Below are 24,789 nucleotides of genomic sequence, written 5' to 3'. Positions count from 1 at the left end.
GGTTTTAAGAAAGCAAGTATTTTCCGTCTTTGCGTTAAATTATGTGTCACTTAAATTCTGTTAGAGACCCCGTTTGTTTGAAGGTGAGGCAAGCAAGTGGAGAGCTTACTGTATCTGAACAATCACCACGTTGCTAGCCTCTTTCTATCCCACCAAAAGCCATAGTGCTGCTTAAGTATCCTCATCAAAATTCCTATGACATGGAGAAACATCTGAACAGCCCCTAACACTCTGTCTACACATCTTTACCATGGCAAGCCAGCACTGTGCTTACCAACTGTTGGCTTCTACCCCATGAAGAGAGTCCCCCCTTTAGTTTTCCCCATCACAAGAAGAAATTGCATTTAACTTAAGCAATTGAATAAACTCTCCTGTCAGGTTGTTGCAGCCAAACTCCTTCCACTAGGATAAAACTCTCTATATAAAGAAAAAAAGAAAAAAAACAAAGCAACCCAACTCATAAAAATGTGACATCACTACACCACTGTGCTTAGCAACGTTCCTTCTACTCATAAGGAAGTTATCTCTAAACTGGATGGCAGTAAATATTTTGTTTGGCTCTTATGTTTAGGCTTTTGGACAAGCTAAAGATCATCCAGCTTCTAGAAATCATTATATAGCATAATGCGATGAGAGAGGAAGAGATCTCTTCCAGCAAGCATTCTTACTCAATTTGTTGTCTGAATAACTGGGATGGCCATTGTCATTGCTTGGCATAGAGCACAAGAGTCTGGACAGAAGCCCTGCCTTCATTCCCACTTCTTCGGAAAGTCCCAGAGTTGAGTGCTTTGATCTGCCACAGAAAGAGATTTGCAAACTGGACTGTAACAAGAAGCAAGTGTAACACACAAGACGAAGGAGGTGGAAGACCTCCTGAGACAGGAAGATCAAATTTTATTTTATATTGAAATTTATATTTATGTCACAATTTGTATTTTACACCACATTTTAGCTAGAAACTCAGAAAAACATACAGAACATCTTGCATGAGCACTGTTGACCACTGATGGAATAGAATGGCATGAATACCCATCAATGCATATGACTTCTGAGGGATTTTATCTCACTCCATTAGTTTTGCTTACTGGATTTTTTTAAAGAGATGAAATGACAAACAGAAAGCAAACAAGCACTTGGGGAAACCCCATGAATGACCTTTGCTAGCAAGTACAGTTCAACTCAATCTTAAGTATGCTCTTCATGAAGATGCAGCATTACCATCTAAAATGAATGGTTTGTTGGTATCTAAAGTCCCAGCTAAATGACTCACCCCCTCGACTGGCTCCTCTAGGCTACCTTCCACCAAAGGCAGGTGGAAGAAGCTAAAAAGATGAGGTATACTAAAAAAAAAAAGATGGGAAAAGCAATTTCTCAGCAGCCTACAAGCTGCCCAAGACCTGCCAAATGCAAGTAATATTAAAACAAAAATGGAAAGCATCTAAACTGGACCAACTGGTTAAAGAGTAAGTTTACAGCCTGGCAACATGCTGCTTCAAATGTTCATCTGTTGAATTACACGAGCCAGTGCAGGAACATGCACTGACCTCAGCATCCCTGGCAGATACAGATAAGTCTCTTCCGTGCACCCCACAGCTGGCTTGAAACAATCCTGATGGGGGGTGGGGGGTGTTACCCCAGAGCCCATGCAAACATAGTTTAAACTAAAACGCCCCTTGCTCCTCCTCTCACTGAAGAGCCAGGAGAGAGCCAGGAGAGAGTCAGGAGCTGTGGCAGGAGTGTTGCTCAGGCCTCCATAGCACAAAGCCAGCACTACCTCTACATTCACCTCCACCTCAAGCTGATAGAAGTTCAAAAAAACCCACCAAAAACCACCCCCAACAACAAAACCTTAAAACAATCAAACGAAAAAAATTAAGAAAACCACTCTAGGGGAAGATACTAGGCAACAGAGCAATAGTCTCCCGCCTCCTTCTCCCCTCAGGTGACAGGCGCCGTGGCAGACCCGCGCATCAAAATGGCGCCGGCCGAACCCGCCTTCTCGCCGGCGGAAGCGGGAGTGACGGCAGCGTTGGCGACGGCAAGATGGCGGCGCCCAGGTTGCTGCGCGGAGGGTTGAAACGGTTGTTCACCGGGCTTTTCGGAAACGGTTGGGCTTCGCCGCCGGCCCGAGCCCTCCGGGAGGGTGAGTCCGGGGATGGCCCTGGGCGCAGGGCAGCCCGGAGGGAAGGGGGTCCCGGGGCGGTGCCATAGTACCTTCCCTCCGGACTGCCCTGCGCCCTGTTGCCTCACCGCGATCGGGAGAGGCTGTTGCGTTCGCTGTATTTCACCCTCTCCCCCTAAATCCAATTTCTTTTAGGCTGAATGAGTCTCATTTTATTCTCCCATCTCTTTTTTTTGTTTGTTTTTTGTTTTTTTGTTTTGCAGTCGTGGAGGTGACTGAAGGCAACACGACCACAGTAAGTCCTTGCACCCCTTTCCCTCAGTAGCTGCCCTTGCCGTTGCTTCTCTCTGCTTCAGCCTCCCGTTGTGTGTGTGTATGTGTCCGTGTCTGCCCCCAAAGGAGAAAGAAAAAAAAAATGGTGAAAGAGTTGCTTTTCTGCCTGAAAGATATCCCAGGGTGTGAAGGCAAAATCAAGGTAGGAGTGTGTTGCGAGTGCGGGTAAGCCAGATGGAGGGTTTGGCTGCCCAAGGTCGGGAGCATCACCCAGTTGCTGGTGACGGGTAGCTCCAGTCAGAGCCACCCCTGAGCACCAAACCCCTCACTGCACCCCTGGTGAAGTTGGAGGCCCTGACTAGAGGCATTTGGGACCCAAAATGCAAGAGGCGGCTCTTCAGATGGGTTTGTTTCTTAAGGTAGTGACACTTGGCTTCATCTTGAGTGTGGGCAGGCACAAAGGGGGTTTGCCCAGTGGCTTTGTCACTTTGCCCTGGGCTGGCAACAGGATGTGGCATTGCAGGATGGCTCTGTATCAGCTGCGTGCCACACATGTCGCTTTCCTTCGATCTGTGTTGTGTTTGTTAATCACTGTGTGTGCCATAGTGACTGCAGGTGATACAAAGCTTGCATCTTGTAACGCGTTTGGTAGGAAAAAAAGTTCTTTGAAAGGGCTATTATCAAAGATGACTGTAAATACTAAAGGAAAACTGCTCCTGAAAATAAAACAGAAGTTCTGAAATAACTGATAAAGAGCATTTTCTCAGCTATGATTTAAGACAGGAAGGAAAAGACCAAAGCAGTAGAATTAGAATTTTACTGAATTAACGCCATCTGATCTGTTGCGCTTTATCAAGATAATTGTCGTTTTTTTTAGAAGAAACGCTGAAATTACTTGGGGGAGGGGGAGGAGATTGCTACTGGCATATGTAATGTGAGCAGAATAATGCATTCTATGCCTTGGCTGGAGATAGATAGCACAGATTTTTTTTTTAATGTGTAAATACAGTGAGGAGAGTGGAGAAGAAATTATTTGGGAATAGCTAGAAGACAGTGCACTAAATGCTAATGTATATATACCTAAATAACAAGGAGAGGACAGACTTTTTTGCTTGCTAATGAAACAGACAAAACCTGGTTGTATGTGCCTTTGAAAGTCTGAGTTTCCTTGTTGTCATGTTTGTATTAGTGAACACTGTCATATTTGAGACTTGAATGGAGCAGGTTACTTATATTTTAGATATGTAATATCAAATAGAATATGGCAGTTAGCAAGATCTCTTAAAGACTGTCAACAAAAATAAGTTTGAGGTGTGACAGTAGGTATGATGGAAAGTCTCTTTTTCTTTTCTTCAAGTGCCAGGCTACTAATCTTTGCCCACAGACCTGAAGAGAAGAGCTTGCAAGCATGCCCTGAAGTTGTTTTAACCAAAACAAGGGGGAAGTATGCACATCAACACAACACACAGAGTGGATTTCTGTACTTTGCGTTCAGTCAGTTTCAAAGCAGATGTAAATTATAATCACAAAGTCCCAATACGTTAACTGAGGCTTGAAGTCAAAAAGGTGTGCATTGCAGTAGCAGAACCCTTTAGGGAAAATTATTCTTCCTGGCCCGTTGCAGAAGCATAAGGGAGATTTGGCTATTTCTGCTGTATAATATCGTAGCATCAATCTAGAATCTGTCAGTGCCCCTAGATGAGGAAAATCTTGTAACAAATGGTGTAAATTGACCAACTAAAGGGCTGATACATTTCTCAGCATATCCTCTGGTCATTCCGTTTATCCTACCAAGTCTATGTGAGTCTTTTCTGAATCCATCTTTCTATGCTCATCTTTCTATGTGTCCTTGTTTTTATCAGTATTGAAGGAAGTGTTTGACATGAACCAGATGAATGAATCCTGGAGAAATTTGGATTTCATCAGCATACTGAGAATGCAGAGCCCCTATATTCCCTCTTAATTCTCTAACAGAAGAATAATAACTTAGTGAGTTAACAATATGAAAGTTCTCAGCAGTTGGGAAATAATTACCAAAAACTGTACACTGAAATTTATCTCAAGAAAAATTGATAGTGACATAGCATTCGGAATCTTTATTCATTTCCAAGATGGAATTACAAAGTACAGTCTGAAGCCAGGCTGGCAAGAATCAAGACCAGATACACTGACTTCCCAGAAAATATCTTTACCAATGAATAGAAAATTAGATACTGGCCTATATTTTGTATTCATAGTTACTTTTTTTTTAATAAACTAGCTGTTGTACTTGTGGGGGGAAGAATCTTACTTAAAAATTGACAATACTCTCTCTCTTTGAGGTACAGATGCTTGAGCTACAAATAACATCTATTTCCATTTTTTCATCACTAGACAAAAAAACCCACAAATCCTTGGTATAAAATAGTTCTGACAGTTCTGCTGGATGCCAGTGTCCCATGCATGCTTACAGAAAATGTCATGCTTTTCTCTTCCCAGGTTTTCAGGCACAGAACCTGACAGTTCAGTCTAAATCAGTCAGCTTTTTTTCTTAAAAGTAACAGTGCATTCCACCCAGCTTTTCTTTTTAAACTCTCTGGTGCTTGCACTATTTGAGGCTGTCAGTTGTTCAAAATCTGGTTTTAATCTTAATTTGACCAGAGGAAGGTTCCAAAATATTTTGGGGGAAAAAAATGGCTTAGTTCTGTTGTCTTTTCTGTCCGTTCAGCTGCAATTTGAGATAGCTCTTGAATCTAGTCATAAGTCGTAAAAAAAAAAAATACAAGTGCACATGTAGATAGACTTCATATTCCTAACATATCTACATTTAGAAAACAAATTTCTCAAGTTCTTTCCACACATATTCTGCATGTCTTTGCATGTTACTCTTGAGAAAACTTGCATGTTGGATGTCACCACTTTGTAGTGATATAGAAAAGATTATAAAATGATCCCCTAAAGGAATTGTTCAGGGAATTAAACTGGATATAATATTGGTGTATTTAAAAAAGAAAACCACAAACCCACAGACATCTCCTAATGTGGAAGGACAAGTCATTTCTTAAATTTAACTTTTGCTCAGAATTTTCCCTGATGGTGATTTATAACCTAGTAAGCCCCTGCATGTTTTGTTCCACAACGTGTATCTGCTATTCTGTGATGTCCTCTTTTTCCCGGAAAAAATGTGTGTTAAAGCTTTTGGCTAAAGGGCCACTACAATTCCAAGGCATAGCAGTTCAAAGGAGTACTGCAGGCAACTATGAGAACTTCACACTGACTGTGAACTAGTTTACATTTAGTAAAACATATGCAAGAATTTACCAAATGGTTCTCTACACCCCTTGGATTTATTCTTTTCCCCACAGTCTGTGTATATCCAAAGTGCTTGGTATATCTATGTATAAGCAAATTGAATAATGCAGATACTGTTCCCCTTATGTATGTCCAATAGTGGTCAACGCATCGTGGACTTGATGAAAATATTCATCAAGTCACAGGTGCAGGTAGAGGTCTAAACTACACCTGATCATTATATCCTTTGAATTGTTTCCTAGATTGAAGGGAGAATTATAGAGGATGCTGAAACACCAACTCCTCCAAACCCCTCTGGCCAGTGTCCCATCTGTCGCTGGAACCTGAAGCATAAGTACGATTATGTGGTGAGTTTAACAAAGGAGAGTTCCCCCATCCTCATAGCTAGATAAGTATTGGTCTCAGATCTACATACTGCACAACCTGCCCCTCTTGTCTTTTGCTGGGTGTAGTAAAGATAGCTAACTCCATCTCTGCTTCTCTTGGGTGTAACAAGAGTTTCCTACATAGTAATTGTGTGCCTTGGTCGATGGTGTTCCTGGGAAAAAGAAGGATGAGCTCATATCAAATAGGAGGTTTAGAATTATACATGTGGCCATCTGATCTGAAAAGGCCATATATCTCTTTTGTGCCCAGCTGCCTTTCAGTATTGTATTTCCAGGAGAATCAAACTGGAATGCAACATTTAGTCAACTGAATCAGGCCTCTTCTAACTCCAGAGAGGCCAAAGACTCGAAGTTCCTCCCTTGCAAGCTAAAAACCCAGTACTGGAATTAGAAAAGAAGAAAACCAGACAGGAACATGCTGTTACTAAGATAAGGCAACAGAAAACTCAGAATAAGTTAATGTCAGTAGGATTAGGGCAAGAGAGATACAAATGCATCTGGAGGAAGTCTTTGTGAGAAAGTCCATTAATGAGAGGAGAAGGGGACTGAAAGCCATGTTGGCTGCAGAATGACTAAGCTGCTCATATGCAGTCCTAGCGTGCACACACACAAAATAAAAATTATGGTTTAATATCTAAATCTAAGTAGTAATGGCAATCTTGCAAATGTAAAACAACAGGTACAGAAATAACTTCAGCATTGAATTAGGTACAGACCAGCAGGCCTGGATTGCATGTAGGCCCAAGATCTCAAGGGAATTAGCTAACAAATGTATTAAATCACTTGCAGGATTTTTTTTAAATCATGAAAAAAATTCTAAGGAATCACCAAATGGTTTGAAAATAGCAAGTGAAATACTAAATAGTTGAGAGAGGAAGGAAAATGATGCTGATGATTACCACCTGGTAAATCAAATCTTGCAAATTCCAAGTAAAATGGTATCAACTAGGAGTAAAAACAAGTAACCTGTTGGATAGGACTAAATATGACTCATGACTTATGAAGTACATGAGTACAGAAATAGTGCCAGACAAAATACTTGCAATTACTCCATGCAGGTGAAACAACAGATGTGAGATGTAAATGAAATACCAGTTTACTATTTTTCAAAGCCTGCATTGCAGAAATTAAGTTGTCTAGGATCTTGAGTGTTGTCAGTGATTCTGACTGAGACTGGATGCAATATTAAACAGTAAAATAACTTGGGGGTGGGGGCATATTTAGTGTTCTCTGGTCTGATTTCTCAGCAATCTAGGAAAGTTAAAAATACAATGAATTTGTAGATGATAATAAATGAGGAAAATACCAAATACCATTAAGATATGGAAAGTACTACAAAAACAGATCATGTTTGGTTTGTGTTGTCCATGTTTGAATGCAGTGATTTCTTGCAACTCTTTTCTTCTTCATGGTTGCTGAATTGTGTTCCGATCAAAACAGACCGATCACACTGGAAAATACGTTCTTAAGGTTAATAGAGTTTTATGTGACTTTTAAATGCAAGGAGTCAACAGCACCATTAAATAGGGTAGTTCTACAGATTTCCAGAAAGCATTCCATGAGTCACACATTAACAACTCCAGAGAAACTACAAACTGATGCTTAGGGATGAAGTGAGCCATGGGAGTGGATTAAATCTTGGAAATTAATATATAGACTAACTTTATACTCCTGTCAGTGGAGGAAGACGCTGTTGCATGTAGAGATAACAGTGCCACTGAGAACCAAAGAGGCAGTTTTAGACAATGTGATGCTGCAGAGCATGAGTTCCAGGATTAGAAATAGGCTGTTGATCCCAACAAACAATGTAAAACATGAGTCTTAACTGTGTTTGTAGAGTGAGCTAAGGTTTTGAGTTTTCTTCCACAGTTTGATTCTTAGATCTGATTCTTTCTACTGTATGGAGGCAAGAGAAACCTAAATGTGAGGAGAGATCCTGCAGCCAATGTCTTGAGAATCATTGCTGAGATCATTCCTAAGAAATTGTGGTCCTGATGTACAAAGTAGGAACATGACCATTCTGGCTGTCATGCAGTTTTTGAATGTATATGCATCTGGTGTATATATATATCCAGTACTCCTGCAGTAGAGCAGAGGAGAACCTGGACAAAAAGCTACAGAGAGCAGTGTGAACTGGTATTTCAGAATTGTATAAGGTTCTTACCTCAGTATTTAGAAGCATTCTACTGTGGGGCTTATGAGAACTAGGAGAAATTTCAGTTCTGGAGCAGACTGCATCTTCTGCTTCAATAAGTCCCTTATATGTTTGAATGCTTTGTACCAGCCATGGATTTTCAGGCTTTTAAATGTTAAGGTGAATAAAATCTCCCTTTTCTTCACAAAAGCACTCTCTGCTATTTTCTTTGCTGCAGCAGTGATGAGCAGCAGAATCTTGAAATGCTTAAATAATAAAGTGCAGGCATTTAACTGTGTGGGTAATTAAACAGTGGCACAATTTACTCACTGGTGGTTAATTGTCCTGAAAGTCTGTAAATTGAGAACAGCTATTTTTGTTAAAGATATAGCCTAGTTCATACAGCATAACCTATAATCTGTTCTTGGTAAGAGATCAGAATAGATGGATCACAGTGGTTCCTTTGAGATTGATAAGCTGAGATCAGTCAGTTGCACAGAAGGGAAAGTGTGAGCTTTTTTGCTTGGGATGCTTGTAATTGGACTGAATGAGGCACTGTGAAAAGGGAAGTGTTGAATTAGCCCCTGAGGGAGCTGAGTAATATGACCTCATAGGACTTTCCTTTTGTCATGTGCAACTAGCACAGTCTAAAGTAGTGGCATAATGAGTTACTTTGGCTGTCAGAGAACTGGGGGACCAATGTCTCCAAAGTTATTAATCAACTGAACATGCATTGTGAGCACTAGCAGGTCATGATTCCAACCCGTCTCGGCTGTGGTGTGGAGGGCTGCAGTTGTCTTTGCCACTTCAGTCCTTAGTCTCTGCTGAGGCGCAGGTTAACAGAGCCTAAGGTATAAATTCCCCCAGTTTGTGGTCTGTGTGTGTCTGTCCATTGAAACAGAGACCTCAGAAAACGATATTTTTTTTTTCATATCCATTGGAGATAAAATATTATTTTGGGGAGATCTAATTGTGGCTTACCGGTATCTGAAGGGGGCCTACAGGAAAGATGGTCAGAGACTGTTTATCAGGGAGTGTAGTGATAGCACAAGGGGTAATGGGTTTAAGCTGAAGGAGGGTCGATTTAGATTAGATATTGGGAAGAAATTCTTTACTGTGAGGGTGGTGAGGCACTGGAACAGGTTGCCCAGAGAGGTTGTGGATGCCCCATCCCTGGAAGTGTTTAAGACCAGGTTGGATGAGGCTTTGGGCAACGTGGTCTAGTGGAGGGTGTCCCTGCCCATGTCAGGGTGGTTGGAACTAGATGATCTTTGAGGTCCCTTCCAACCCAAACCATTCTATGATTCTATGATTTGTCAGGATGCAACTGGATTGAAACCTGCAATCCTGTTACGAAATGCCTGGAGAATGGTGTACAGCTCCCAGGAGTAAGGGAGAAAGGAAAAACTAGACTCTTGTGTAACTGGAAATAATGACTGGCAGACTTGTCTGATACAGCCCAGTAGTAATTTGACTACACAGACAGAACTCTTCTTGCAGTAAATGAAGGTTTTAATGAATCGCATGTAACCAGTGAAGGATCCTGTTTTCAAAGTGTCTGCAGATACTAAAATGCAGAGATGCCTCTGCATTTTCATTGCCATCCATTCACAAGAAGATGCTGTACATAGTGTTTCATTTAGCAAGTTTATCCAGCCCTTTCAGAGGTGAAAGCTAAACTTGTTTTTCATTTTCCCCCTTATCCACTTCAAACATCATTAGTCTGAGTAGGCAGTAAATATGTCATCTTGCTTTGGCAGCAATTAGGGGAAACCAAACTGCAAGCTTTGCCTATTAGCCCTAGATTAATTCAATCCAAGTTGTTTTCATCAAATGCTGCAGATTACAGGGGTGGGAATCTGGGTCCAGCCTCGTGGGAGCTGTCCAGTGATTAAAGCAAATCCGTGGTTACAGGCTTGGCTGTCCGCTAGCACAAAATGTGAATTTCATGGAACATGACGGCACCATGAGAACTTGCCAGATGTATTTTTTTTCTTTGACCGCTCCACATGCTTGTTCACTTCCCTCCACAGCTGCCCCATAAAGTTGGCTGTACCTGTCTGCTTTCTCCCTGTGGTAAGATGCATCTGTGCAAGTACTCTGGGAGAGGCACCTGGCCTGTTAACTGTGGGGAACTTCAGAAATGGACAGACCTTCTGTCAAGCGTGCAGCATTTTAAGCCAAACGGCGTGAGTGTAATTTGGAGCTGTAGTGGCTGGGACATAGATGATTTCAGTTAAGAAATGACTGCCACACAGGGGTGTTGGTCAGCTGGTGACACTGTTGTCAGAGATGATAAAAGAGAATGGATTTTCCTGGTTTTTTTCCACAGGGAGAAAAATAAAGACTATCTCCCTTTGCTTCCCACCTCCCCCCTTTGCATGGAAACACTTGATAACAAGCCTGTGACTCCATGAGGTGTGGTGGTAATATGAGAAATCACTTGGACCACACAAGAGCATGTGGCCTACTTGGGTTTTTACGGCTGCAAAGACTGGAACAGCCTCAAACTTGCCATCAGCTCCTTTTTTCCTCTTCCCCACAGAGTAATGCAGCAGGCTAGTAGAAGAGTCTAGAAAGTTTGTCTCTTTCTAGGCACTTGGAGCTAAACAGCACTCTTTCACTTAGGGATGCAATATGTTTGTGGTAAATGGCAAATTGAACTGTTGGTGATTTGGAGAACTAGATGGCTGAAGAAGAGGAAAAAAGGGGATGGAGTCGTGCTGTGGTTTCCTGAACCCAATCCAGTGCATTTCAGGAGTGGCCAAAAGTCAGTGCCCTTGGACTGTTTGGCTGGCCTCCGTCCAGTTCCCACCAACGCAGCTGGCACCAGCTCATCCCCTGGTTACGGTTCTCATTGGCAAGGCCACGTGTTAGCTGGGCTGAGGACACTTCACTTCTCTTTTAACCATAGATGGCCTCTCAGGAGCATGCTGCTAGTTGCTCAGCTGTGCTTTTCTTGTTCTTCAGATAAAACATCACTCTGTATGGTGGTTGATAAGTCATTTTGTATCAGTGAGAAGTTGCCTAACCTGCCATGTTTTCAAAGGAGCTGTGTCTGAAAATCAGTCTGAATGCATTCATTGTAGACAAGTGGAGGTAGAAAGGAAGCCAGATAAGGGAGGAGGGAAATTGTGTGTCATGATAATATTAGTGAGGGTGGGATTGAAGCGGGGAGAGAGAAGGACAAAACCAAACCACAACAAGCCAAAACAAACAAAAACCTCTAAATTTTGACTGTAAGACTCATGTGACAGCATCTGTCAGAATCTGTGATTACCAGAAAGCCATACTGAATTCCAGCAGCCCCCTTCAGAGCTGAGCTCATCTTATGTAGTGGGGGGTAGATGTATAATTCCTAGATAGATAGGTTTTCTGAATATTCATTTTATATCCACTTGTGATTGTTTGCTTTTGCAAGGGCAGTAACTGAAGCTAGGAATGCTCCAGGGAGCTCTTTGTAAAGCAGCAAAGATGGGGGGGGTGGGAGCATGTCTGCGAATCTGTGAACAAAAGGTAGTCACGGTCACCCAATGTGAAAAGCAACAAGTACTCTTTGTTCTCACCTGTTGCCCTACACAGGGGGATGTAAAGTGCTGACGTACCTGGTTTTAATTCTCGTTTTGTCGGGGTGCTCAATGGCAGGCCCCTTCCAGCCTGCAGGCAGCCTCCACATGGTCCAGCTGCCTCAACTATGAACATGTTTACAACAGCAGTGGAGAAGTAAACTCTCAACCAGCAACATCTATCAACAGATGGGGGAAAAAACCAAGCACAGAGTCTCTAGAGGCCCTTTGGGCCAACTTGTGTTGACATCAGCATGTCAAGGGGACCTGGCTATGTTGTCCTGAGAGGTACATTTGCAACAGTGGTGTGTGTGGAAATGGAGAGCACGTATCTAAATACTGGGCTGTTGTACTGTGTACAGTTAACGGGACACTCGTGCAACAACTGTTGCTGCTGTGTTTAAAAATTTGTCATCCCAGCTCTGTGATACTATCTGATCCTAGAGATCCCTTTAATTTTGTTTTTATTAAGAGTGCTTTGCATTTCTAGAGCTCTTAATTGGAAAGGTCAACAGCAGCGTAATCTAAATGATTCTTGAATCACAGACAAACCCTTGGCATGCTCTGAGTGCTCCTTCCATCCAGCATGGCCGTTAGAGCTCCACCTCATACACGCACAGTGTAAAGGACTGAAGGCAACAATTTATCCTATTAGGTCTTTCTCATCAGCACACGTTCTTTTCTTACAAAAAGCTTCTTCATGTAAGATCTTGGACCATTTCCCTGCTCTCCACCCCTCCAGAGAGAAATGAGAGAAGTTCCACCATGGGAAGCTGGATAAAAGTTTGAGGAGTAGATAGCAGAGAACAGTCCTACTCTGAGGGAACAAGGAGGGGGCCAGAGGTGATCTAACATATCTGTGACCTTTAGGATAGCAGCTGTGATGGCATTTCAAGTTGTGTAAACACTATCCATCTGTACATCTTGTGTAACTGTGCCTGACTACCTAGGACACATTATCTTAGCTAGAATCTTGGAGCAAGCGACAGTGAAGTAGCAAGGATTGCAGCTGACATCATGTGTTTACACTAGTGAAGTCAGGGGAAGACTCAGATCATCTGAGTGACCTTACTGAGCTAAGCTGGCAGGCGGAGTGACAGCAAGCAAAAGCCACTTGTCAGGCTGCAGCCAAAACGCGTGGGAAGGAATCATTGTTTTGTTTTGAGTTCTGTACACAGCATGAGGGTGAGCACAACACCTAAGAATCACAGCAGTTAAAGTAGCTGTAGCACTGATGGTTTTGCCCTTCTCTTGCTCTCTCAGGATGTCTTGCTGCTGAGTCAGTTTATCCGTTCTGATGGAGGGATGCTGCCACGAAGGATCACAGGCCTCTGTTTGGAGGAGCACAAGAAGATTGCTGTCTGTGTGCAGATGGCTCACCGTGCAGGTACCTAGTCTTCTCCTGAGTCAACCCCATTCTGTGGGCTACCCATAGAACCCCGTGAGAGGGGTCTCCTGCCCCGTAAGTATAGCTCATTGAGATGTCATTGTCCAGTCAACCACCAAACTCGTTATGGTCCAAGTGCTGGGACAGGATGATGGACCAGAGACTACTTGTTCTGCTTTCTATGTGTCTTGGCAGCAGACATTTATCCCTGTAGATAAGTCTACTGTTGCAGAAAGATCTGGGAAGTGGCTCAGTCTCCAGTAACTAATGATTAAATACCATCCTTGGAAATTACTTGATTTAGCATAAGCTTGACCTACCCCATTAATAACATGCACCTATCTACTATCTGCCATGTGAATGTTTTTTTGCTTTACCCTGAGAGTGGGACCCCGGTTGACACAGTCAGTATTGTGCTGAGCTTTATGCCTGGTACCCGAGTTGTATCCAAGTTAAATGGACTGAGAATTTTAATAATCAATCTGATCAGACACCAGCACCCTATGTCCTCTCAAAAAGCCTCTTTGATGAGCCCAAGTGGCTGTGTCTTTGGTGTGTATTTCCTCTCTATACCCAGCAGAACCTCCTAGCTTCTCTTTGGCTGGGGTGCAGGTTCAGCAATGACTAAAAGATAAAATACCCTTTCTACTGTACTTGAGTTTTTGCTGTGCTTTCTCAGTAGGGATCTGGGTTGCCTGGCTTATGAGGTGTAATCTAGCCTCTGGATGCTATAGGGGCAAGGAGGCACTCCAGAATATTCTCACGTCTTTTTCTGTTTCAGGTTTGTTGCCAAATCACAGGCCTCAACTTCCTGAAGGGCATATTCCCAAGAAACCCAAGCTCAACAGGTGAATGGACTTGTCTTTCCACATCTCTCTTTTTCAGGAATAGATTGGAAGAGGAAAAACAGTTCCTTATAACTGGGTAAAACATGCCTAAGGCAACTGGGCTCATAAAGAGTAGTCATAGCATTTCAGAGAAGGAACATCTGTCACAATATTTTCTTGTTAGTTTTTTTAAGGACAAACCACATCTCATTCAAACCATTTATCCACACAGCATTAAAACTGCCACACTTGTTAGAGTCTGCCCTCCCTTCCTCAGCTACACTAACCTCCTCATCACAAACAGTAGGGCAGTCACAGGAGGTTGCCACAGAGATGGAGTCACAGCATTACAGAGTAGTTCAGTTTGGAAGGGGCCTCTGGAGATTATCTAGTCCAAACCCACTGCTCGAGCAGGTTATTCAGGACTGTGTTCAGTCAGGTTTTGAGTATCTCCAAGGATGGACCTTCCACAGTTTCTCTGGGCAGCTTGTTCCAGAGAAGCACCCTCACAGTGAGACGGTGTTTTCTTACATTCATACAGAATTTCTTATGTTTCAATTTGTACCCATTGCCTCTTGTCCTGTCACTGGGCACCACTGGGAAGAACTTGGCTCCATCTTCATTCCCTCCCTTCAGGTATTTATAAACATTGGTAAGACCTGCTCCGAGCTGCCTTTTCTCCAGGCTGAGCACTCCCTTCTCTCTTAGCCTTTTGGTGCCTGGCCCCTAACAGCAGGAAGGTGCCCAGGAGGGGGGTACCAGCAGTGAGTGGGGGGACGAGCAGCCAGCAAGGGCCCATCACAAGCCCGTTCCCCTCTGCCCCATCCCCATTTCTCTCAGCAATTCACCCCCTGCCTGCCCTTCCTGTGCAACAGGGTCTCTTCCCCCTCCCCAGCCTGAATGGCCCCTGGCCTTTGGTGGGCAAAGGAGAAGCCTGTGGCCGCCTCCTGCACTGCGCTGGGCGCTCAGAGGTGCTAATCCCCTGTTTATGACCTCACACTCTGTTTCCATGGGGATGTCAGAGCGGTTTATGAACCTCGCATTAGCAAGCCATGAGGTTACCAGAGGCCATGGGGCTGTTGCTGGGAGAGCTCAGGCTGCAGGGCTGGGGGCGGCCGGAGACTCCTGCATTTCAGGTCTAACTCTGCAGTGGAGATTTGAGGCAAGCTCTTGGAAATGCCCCTTGGATACCAGCAGGCTCCACACAGGGTATCAGTGAGGATCAAATTAGAGGACTCTACATTTGATGCAGCGTTGTAGCCATCAGATACTTCAACTCTGAAAACTTTCTTTCCTGTGTCTTACAAGTCTTTGGGATTCCTTAGTAGTTGTGTCTATCTAGCAGCTGTGGGGTGGAGTACATTATCTAGTTAGCATTCACATAGCAGCTCTGCATAGCAGGTTGAGACAGGAAATGGTAAATCCTGTATCTTGCTGGAATCACACCAGGACTCCAGATCTAATGCCCTGACTCTATAAATTGTTCCATAGACTTTTAGCGAGAACAAAGAATGGATACCTCCAGATACGTTCTACATGCAAGTTGGTGTGCTACACCTCTAAAATGGAGAGATTTAAATTGGAGATTAGTATCCAAGCCCTCCCCTATTGCATTGCTAGTTCCTCCCTACACCACCCTTGGTTTTTTCCACCCAGCAAGGCAACATAGCAAGCAGGGTGGAAGCAGAGTTTAGAAAAAGAGTAGAGCCATTGCTGAGGAGATAAACAGCATTGCAATAGGTAGGCTTTGGGGTCTGAGTGGAGACAAGAGAATAGTATCAAGAAATTGGATTGAATTTTTTTTTAGGGGGGAGGCTGGAACTAAAGAATGGAGTCCCAGAGCCAGGATAGAGTGCAGGAGTACTTCAGGTGTGCTCTCCTGGTCCCTCGTGATACTGTTATCTCAGCCTGCTGGAAGGTGAAAGCTCTGCATATTGGAGCCTTGTGAAATCTTGGCCATTGCAGCTCTGTGAGAGTTTTGAGTCTGTGTACCCCCACCTGCACTTCCTGCATTGCTGTCTGGAACTGTAGCTGGCATCATGTAAGGCAGGAGATGTAAAGTGCTTTCTTCCTCTAGCTTGAAGGAAGGACTGAAGGGTACCCACCCACATGCTGAAGACATTCAACTAGTACTTATTTTGGGAATGAAGCTAGAGCTCTTATCAAATAAGTTTCCCACATAAATGACTTGTCCAAGCTTACCTTGTCTTTGCCTCAGTACTTGTTTCTAAAGCTTTCTGTAAGTCCATAGTAATTTGGGAAGCAGTCAACCACTGGTGCTGCAAGTGAGCTGGCAGGGGAGGACAGGGGCAGAATTGGGCTGGGACTTTTCAGTGGAACAAGCTGTCTTGTTCAGTGCCGTGAGAACATGACTAGGTCATCCTCTAATCCTGTCTGGTGTAATATCAGGGCTGCACACCTAACTTAGCCAGTCTTTTCGCTGCATTTGTGTCTGCTGGGTTTTTAAATGTCAGTCCGTGAAGAGATGAATAGGATGTACATCATAGCAGGCAGTACATTGCACAGTTAAGTGATGTATTTTCCAAATCCTTGAGCTTCAGCTCTTCTGAGATCATTGTACTGGCTGCTCTAGTTGTCTTCACCTCTCTGCTTAAACGAGAGATAACAGTGCCTTTTTGCACTGCTGCTCTAGCCCTGGTAATGCCAACGGGGAGAAACTGAGGTGCCTCATAACATGCTTGGGCCCCTCGTTAAAGCTCTTCCAAGACAGGAACACAGGTAATGCACATTCTTTAACATCAATTTAACCAGCCCTTGTGCTCTCTAGCTCTCCCTGCAGTGATAGCTTTTTCTGTGCTCCACCAGTGGGTCTGCTCAGTGTGGTGTTGAAATACACTCTTCTGCACCATATCCCCTCCAAAATAACCCCACCAGCCACACTTCAGGAGCAAAGTGAAGTGTCTATATTGTAGATGCTGGAGCTATTGAATTGCCACCAGCTGTTTGAGAGACCTTTAACCTGATCTGTGAAGGACCCAGGGGCCCTGCACAGCAGATTGCACAGTGCTGTGCACTGATGTTTGCAAAGGTGAAAGAGGCATCACTTGCTTGGCTCTGCAGCAGACTGGTCCTCCTTGGTCAAAAGAAAGTAGTCATGCAGAAACAAAGCCAGCAAACAGAGACGGAGACAAACTTGTATCAGGGCTGCAAACTGAGATGGATAGTTCTCACAGGTGGGCTAGTAGTATCCAGTATACTGAGAATTTAGTCCATTCCCAGTCACACGTCCTCCATTCCTGATGTCTTTCCCCCTTGCTCATCTGCACTTACTCTCTTGCAATCAGGAGCTTGCATCGCACGTGGAAGAAAGCTTTGTATACAGAAGACACAGTTCCTGCTATACTGTTCTAAAATAGGAAGGTGCAAGGTGAAAAGAATAGACAGAGCACCACAGACACGTATAGTCTGTCTCAAGACTGTGACAATAAGCTCTACCATGCTGAAGGACAGCATTTCTTTCAGAGTCTTATCTATACTTTCGTGTGCTCACCCCTTCTGCCCTGAAATTCCTTTCATTGCCCCCCTGTAAGTAATCTGTTGTTTAACTCTTCACTCTGAATTGAGAAATCTCACTTTCTTAGAGGAGGGACTTCTGAGAAGTCACTGTCTAGTCCAGATGTTACCCCACATACTTCTATGAGAATTCCTACCATCTGGGGACAGAAAATCTTACACTGAGCTGAAGAATGTTTTGCTGATGGTAGAGCTCTTCACAGTAGACTACACCAGCTGCTAGAGTAACAGGACCAAGGTAAAAGCCTAAGATAACCTTAGGGGCTGATTCCACTCACACCACCTGAGATTGAAGGAGATTCATTGTGGGGAGCGTAAATTGATGTGGGAGTCAGAGCCCTGCGCTTCTACCATAATACAGACCTGAATGTTCACTTACTGCATGTAGACATTGTGGATGTTCTCTAGACTCAGAGCAGCAACCCCTGCCTGGCTGAAGTCTGGCAGATGACTTTATTTGGATGAGCAATCCCTTTCATTTCTCTCATCTTGCAAAGTTCTGGTTGATGCTCCTTTCAGCCAGGCTTCTTCCAAGGTTGTGTCAGTATTTTTGAAAGCAGCTTCATCTGCTGCCAAAAGAGGGACAAACCAGCCTGATGAAAAACTGCTTTGTCTCTGCTCTTTGCCCCTGAGACAATGTTCAGGCCAGCTGCATAGGAGGAACATTATGGCTCCTGGGTGAAGGTGCTAAGAAAGTACATACAGAAAGACGGAGGAGCTGTCTTAATGTATACATTTGAGAGCACCAAAAAAGCTGCTCCTCAGCTTTTCTTTGGCTGCACTTGTGGCATTCTTGGCCAGAATGTTTGGCCCATGTCACGGTCACCCTGTAAAGTGAGCCTGCTTCAAATACGAAGTGTCTGGCATGCACTGGCTATCACCTAGCTGAGATTAACATGCCACTGTATGGAACTATCAGCAAACTGTCTTGTTTTAACAAGGGTCAGGGGTGCTGCCCTGCTATTGAGCTAGTGATGTGAAGTGTGGATTTATCACCCAGAACCCCTCTGCCTGCTCTGCCCCTCCAGAAGGTGCTCTTCTGGTGCTTACTCAATGATGTTTTCCAAAAAGCAGAATCCCTGCTCTGTTTTCTGAAGCGGTTGTACTGTGTCTTCATTGTGTGAACTTGGGATGTTCCCTCCTACGTGCCCCAGATTACTCTGCAGAGATGTAAGAATGTCCCTGCTGTGCACTAGGTCACTTGGCAGCTGGCCTCCCCCTACCCACCCCATCTTCTGATCTGATTTCTACTACTGGAATGCAAGAGGAAGAGCAGAATGCTTTGGGAAATAGTGGCCTGCAGCTCTCGCCTTGTACTTGGTCATCCAGCCGTCTAGCACAGTAGGGGATCACCCATCCAGGATGTAATGTAACATAGCGGAGGAGATTGGAACTGCAGAAGAAGGTATAACATGAAAGTGAAATGCCAGTTTGAGCCAAGCGGTGTGGTCCTGGGGGTGGTAGGAGATGTATGAAAACACCTTGTGGTCATAATTCAACTGAGGAGCACTCCACGGCTCTCTTTTCTACCCCCTGCAGTTAGGACATTGTCCAGGTGAAACTTACCATGGTATTTCTTGTTTCTTGAACTTTAGTTCTTTGCCTTTTTGCTTTCTGCATTATTTGGTTTTGACAGCGATAGCTCGTGAATGTTATCACTTAGCTGCTTTACTAGCTATGGGTGCTTTTGCAGAAATATGGCTGTTGGAGTACCCACATCATACATAAATTCTTGAATCTACTGTCCTCCCCCTCTCTTCCATATCATTTGTCTGCAGAACTTGGACATGGAAAACCAATGAAGTTTACCCCCATCAATGCAGAATTACTCCCTGTAGTTCATTTTCTCATGTCTGGCCCAGTCTGGGGCTTTCACTGTTTCCAAGGGATGATTCTACAAGCAAATTTGTCTTGCAGCCAAGGATTGTTTCCTTGTCCTTAGCCTGAATTCTCCCTTTCATAACTTCCTGCTCTTACTTCTGCTCCAGCCTGGCATGTTCCCGTTAAGTGCTGCAGTAACAAAATAGTTACTGCGAGGCTGAGGAAGTTCTTGGGGATTTCACCAGCACTGTGCAGAGTGACAGACTGGTCTCATATTCCAGAGCCATGTGTGTAAGGCCACCACACACCAGAACCATTTGGGAAACAGTCAAGCACAGCTGCAGGTCAAACTTCTATCCTTGCTTTCAGGAATGGAAACCTGAATAGCTCGTCAGTTTTCTTTCCAGCATGGAAGTTGTCACATGGATCGTGTGGACTAACACTCTATCCAGAACAGTCACTGAGTTCAGGCCAGCATCTAAATGCTCTCTCAATGTGATTATAGCACTCATTTTCTTCTGGCAGGTCCAAAATATTGGTTAAAGCACAACACTTTGAAGTTGTTCCCTTTCCAGAAGGACTAAGGGGTGTCACAGGTTCCCTGAGTCAGGGCTCTGTCAGCAAGAGGTGCTGTAGATGATGGAGTACTTGATTTTGAGTGCTCAGCTGCCATTCCATCTTCAGCTTCCTACTGGAAGAACAGAACTTGGCACAGATAATATCCAAGTCAATCCCTCCTCCATCACCTGAACTGAAGAAGTTGCTATGTGTTAGGAAAGAGGCAGGTTCCATATGAACTCCTCATGAATTACAAAGTTCTCAGGCTCTGTGGACACCTCTCTTCTCTAGGAGCAGAATCTGGTTTCACTGCTATCAGTGTTTCACTCCAGCAGCATGTGGTTTCTCTCATCTGCATGGAAACTGTGCTGTGCATAGCATGTGAATTCAATAGCAAAGAGCCAGAGTGGCTGCAGGTGAGCAAAGCCAAGAGGTGTTATGGGAAGGGATGTGGCAGGGAGGAGGCAGTCTTGCCAGCACTTTGATCGAGTGTTTCCTGCAGTCTGTAGCCCTCTGCCTTCTGCTCTTAATCCAAACAAAAGCCATATTGAAAAAATTCAGTGAGGGTTCAGAAGTTCAGCCTTGAACTGCACCAACATGGCCTTTGCTTAGGCTGCATGCAGGACCGCAGTTGCCCCATGGGTTGGTCATTTTCCTTATCCAGCACATGGAAGCCCTGTGCCTACTCCTAGGTGTTAAGCAGCAGCCCCTGAGTGGGAATGCTTTGGGGCCCTCCTGCTCACTGAGTAAAATCCATGGAAATGGATTTCCACGTGCCAGAGATTTTGGGCAATTGCAGTGACGGCAGGTGACTAACTAACCATGCTTGTATCCATCCTGTTTATATCTTGCCTTTTTCCATCAAGGAAGTCCCACCAGCATTTCCATCACACTTTATCCAAACTACTCATTTGTGCAGCTGGAGTCTAGGGATTCTGGGTGTTGACCAAGATCCTACCGTACGTAAGGGGCAAGCAGAGCCCCGAGGTGAGTTGCCAGTCCCTGAGACTGGTAGTGCTGTCCCCCTTTGTCCAGAGTGAGAGCTCTGCATACTGAGATAACAGGTTAGGAGACTGCAGACCAGCTGCATTTGGCATCCACATGGAGCCTATGTCCTGACAACTCTCAGCTGGTTGAGAAAATTCAGACCATCTGCCAGTGTGTGTTTGTAGGTTATTGTAAAAACTCCCCAAGACAAACTGTGTGGTTCGATACAATGGAAAGTTGGGTGACTTAGCTAGAAAAGGGGGTACACTACCTTACATGGACAGCAGAGTTTGCAGAAAAGTCCTGTGTGATGGGCTTTGAAGTTCTCACATGTGAGTTTTGTGGATTGTTTTTACTCTCAGGGAAAAAAAAAAAATCTGTGAAACAGTAGGAACTGGGGTTAGTCAAAAAGGAAAAGGAATTCTGTAGACTGACTGCTCCCAGGCATCAGGCTTTTGCCACTGCTGAATCAAGGTAAAAAAAAAAAAAAAAAAAAAAGGCAGCAAACAAAATAGGACAAGTTTGAGTTTGGGACAAAGCAAGTATTAAAAGCGCTAAAAGCAAATGTGCTCCAGGAAGGGAAAGCGTCCAAATGTCTGTTTCAGCTAACAATGAAAAGCCCCAGCCTGCAGTCCCCAAAGGAAGCCAAAAGCCTGGACCAGAGGGCTGGATTAGACCTGCTCAAAAGAGAAATAACAAAAGCTTTAAAATCAGGCCATTACTAAATCCTCCTTCCTATGCAGAATTGGGGTGTGCACTTCCAGCCCCCACACAGAAACAGAGGGATTTCTTAAAAAGCCACTGTCTGTCTAAACCTGCACACAGCATTGATGTGTATCGCACATTCACACATTCACTTCTCTCCCAGTGAGATCATTTATTATCACGGGAGCACTTTCCCGTAAGCTTATGGACATGTGACCAGAACTGCACTTGGCACACTGATGCATTAAAACAATTTGGGATTTTTTTCCTCCTTTGCTGTAAATGCAGTTTTGCAATATCAAAACTTGTGCTGCAGACCTCCCCCTGCTGCAAGAGGAATGTGAAAAGGACAGAGCCCCATGTGCCCGTCAAATACCCGTAGAGCTTCTCCCAAAGGAGCTGCCTTGCCATGGTTCTTTGCCAGGTCCCCCCAAACTGGGGACCTGTGTTTGGACTCTCTGAACTCCCTTTGCATGTGAAATTACAGACAAGGAGAGTCTCTCTAATACCTGTCCTGATGTTGTTATGTAAGGGATTCCACGAATGCACTAGCATAACATTAAAGGTCAACAGGGACTAATTTAATGCACGCATAGGAGGACAAGTGGCTGGATCTTGCTCTACACCATCTCCCAAATCTCTCCTGCTGTTGCTTCTAGATGTTTTAACTATCATAAACTCCCCAAAGCAAAAGCGAAGCATTTTGGAAGTGACTTCATTTCAGTGGCAGAAGCCTCCAAATGCGATTCATTTTTCAATTTGTGCTGTTTGGGATTGCTGAGGAAGAAAAGTGCTAGGAAAATGGGCCGCTGCTATACGGTCTGTAGCTGCCTGGCATAGCAAGCTTTCTTTGTAGTTCTCAGGAATGTGCCAAGTGCCTTCAAACAAATGCATTACATGGTCTCTGTCCAAAGTTCTTAATGTCTCAAATTTGCACGATGCAAATAAAAGGTAACAAAGCTGTTTGGGGAGAGGATGACTGATTGAGGTTACATTAAGACCATGGGATTACTCAACAGAGGCATGCAAACATCGCTGGACAAAGTTTATCAGTCTGTTCCAAATTCTAATTTGTTGGAGCATTGTTTGTGAAGATTATGCTAGGGTTTTACTTTGGATCTTTATTGTCTGAAAAGACTCCTCTTTCTCTAAGGACCTCTATTCCCCTCTCTACTGGTAGCAAAAGATTTAAAGCCTAACAAAACTCCAGGCCACCCAGCCACAGGGTAAGATTTCCAGTAACTGATTCTAGATCTGAAATCCCCCGCCTGTTTGCAAAGCCAAGTCTAAAACTTCAAATGGCAAAAAGCAGAGGATATTTGCCAGACGTTGCTCTTCACAAGAGATTTGTATTTGTGATGATAATTCCATTCTAGTGTCTCTTACACTGTAGGTTCTGACTTCCTGTACCAGCAAGCAGCAATAGCATTGTACAGAGAATACTGTAGCAAATTTGGACATGTGAAAATACAAGACTAGGCCAGAAACCCATCCCATGCAGAAGAAATAACCAATTATCCACTGAAAGTAAACCAATCCCTTTTTAGAGACTTTATTTCTCACAGAGTTTAGCCTTTGTAATTAGTTTACCTTATCAAGGCCAGCTGTTGAAGTAACACCTCCCATACAGGCTGGATGCATTCAGCCTTGGGCTTAGTTGCAATAAAGGGATTTGGCACTCCAGTTTAGCTACAGGTGGACAACTTGCAAGCAGCCTGGAGACTACACCTGATTTGTTTTGTGAGACTGGAAGTCAGGCATGTGCCAGTGGGTTCAGTACAGAAGTACAGCGTACAAGTTCCAAAACAAATAAAAATTCCTTTCTAGTGGTCCCTTCTGAATTGAGGGAGCTCTGCTCATGATTATTCCTTTTATAAAGAGGCATGTGGGGAGGCCAGAGGCTACAGTGCCTGCTCCTGCTTCGGTTGGAACCTTTTCTCAGTGATCAGTCTCAAACTTAAATGTGTTTGTGTTGTTTTTGACAGGTATCTGACCCGCTGGTCCGTCAAATCTGCAAGGCCCATCTGGAGTAGGGGCCCTAAGTGGTGCAAAAAACCCATGCCAGTCGGACACCCTTTGCTGAAGGATAATGTCAAATATACACAGAAGCCTCTCTCTTTAAACCACTAATGGTCAGAACTGGCATAGTCAGTAAGCACAGCCAGTTTCCACTGTTCTGCTTTTTTTGCAAGTTTGTCAGTATCTCAAATTTTCTTATTCCAAAACTCTCATTAGTACTCTATATTGTCTCCAGTGAATGAGCTGCGATCTGCTCCTCTAGGAGAATACAAGATTCAGCAAAGTAAAGTTCAGTGTGCAGAATGATTTGGAGAAACCAGGGGGCAAAGACTTTTACCTCAAAGCCAGAAAGGAGCTGAAGCCTTTTGTTTCATTATGGTCCATGACTGGGTTTTTATAAAGTGTTTCCTTCTTTTTCCAGCAATGAATGGTGATTCCCCATTAACATGTGTTACAACTCAGATTTGCTGCACTTGGGCTTTTGTACGCATGACACTGATAGAAGAAAAAGTCTCCTTCAGCACTATGTTTCTTTAGCAGTAACAGAAATCGTTAATGACTACTGAAATTATTTTTTTTTATAATCTGTATTATCCATAATTTGCAGCAGTACATCTGTGGCAGTGGCAGACAGGCATGTGTGCATCTTTTACACGTCCCCTTAAGGATTCCTGGCTTGTGCTTCACTCCTGGATCTAGCAAATACAGAATGCTGACATCCTTGATGACTTGGCCTGTTTTTATCTCTTGCAAATACATTTACCACAAATCTTCCGTGTCAGTGATATGGCTGCTTCCTGGGAGTTTGGGGCTGATAGGTGTGCGCATTTTTCCATTCTGTAACTAAAAGGTGGCACCATTTCTCTCCCTGGGCAGTACACGTATGCTTCTTCTACTGACCACTGCTACTTGAGAAGTGCTACTTATGGCCTGATATGAAAGGCTGATTAAATGTATCAATCAGGATCATTATTGTTGTTTGGCTCCATTTCTTTGGTATTTATCTGGGGACTACAAATCAATACAGCTTTTTTATGTACTACTATGCCACTTAACCTCGTACTGCTTTCATCAGAATCATCTGCTAATACCTACCAGCATGGGCAAGAACAAAGGGTAAAGATAAACTCGTATTACCCAGGAAATGAAATTAGATTATAATGGTTCTTTTTTAGCCTT

General features: G+C 43.8%; 1 protein-coding gene across 2 annotated transcripts; it reads left to right on the top strand.

Annotated features, from left to right (window-relative positions):
- Nucleotides 1–1,989: 1,989 nt before the first annotated feature.
- Nucleotides 1,990–24,580, top strand: MRPS18A (mitochondrial ribosomal protein S18A). Of its 2 annotated transcripts, XM_010309310.2 has the most exons (6): nucleotides 1,991–2,143; nucleotides 2,386–2,417; nucleotides 5,929–6,033; nucleotides 13,036–13,159; nucleotides 13,941–14,007; nucleotides 23,577–24,580. In XM_010309310.2, exons 1-6 carry the CDS (start codon nucleotides 2,044–2,046, stop codon nucleotides 23,719–23,721), a joined length of 573 nt encoding a protein of 190 aa, XP_010307612.1. In that variant the 5' UTR covers nucleotides 1,991–2,043; the 3' UTR covers nucleotides 23,722–24,580. The 2 variants fall into 2 exon arrangements, with proteins under 2 accessions (XP_075605069.1, XP_010307612.1); XM_075748954.1 differs by lacking the exon at nucleotides 5,929–6,033 and having other exon boundaries at nucleotides 1,990–2,143.
- Nucleotides 24,581–24,789: the final 209 nt, after the last annotated feature.

The sequence above is a fragment of the Balearica regulorum genome, chromosome 3 (assembly GCF_011004875.1).
Source record: "Balearica regulorum gibbericeps isolate bBalReg1 chromosome 3, bBalReg1.pri, whole genome shotgun sequence".
Taxonomy (NCBI): Eukaryota; Metazoa; Chordata; class Aves; order Gruiformes; family Gruidae; genus Balearica; species Balearica regulorum.
This window is presented reverse-complemented; position numbering and strand designations above follow the sequence as displayed.

What these genes read in the sequence shown, in the direction of transcription:
- MRPS18A (XM_010309310.2), top strand. Translation starts at nt 2,044, where the DNA reads ATGGCGGCGCCCAGGTTGCTGCGCGGAGGGTTGAAACGGTTGTTCACC. An exon ending in CTGAAGGCAACACGACCACA is followed by an intron (nt 2,418 to 5,928) that starts GTAAGTCCTTGC and finishes ATTGTTTCCTAG; the next exon opens with ATTGAAGGGAGAATTATAGA. An exon ending in AGCATAAGTACGATTATGTG is followed by an intron (nt 6,034 to 13,035) that starts GTGAGTTTAACA and finishes TTGCTCTCTCAG; the next exon opens with GATGTCTTGCTGCTGAGTCA.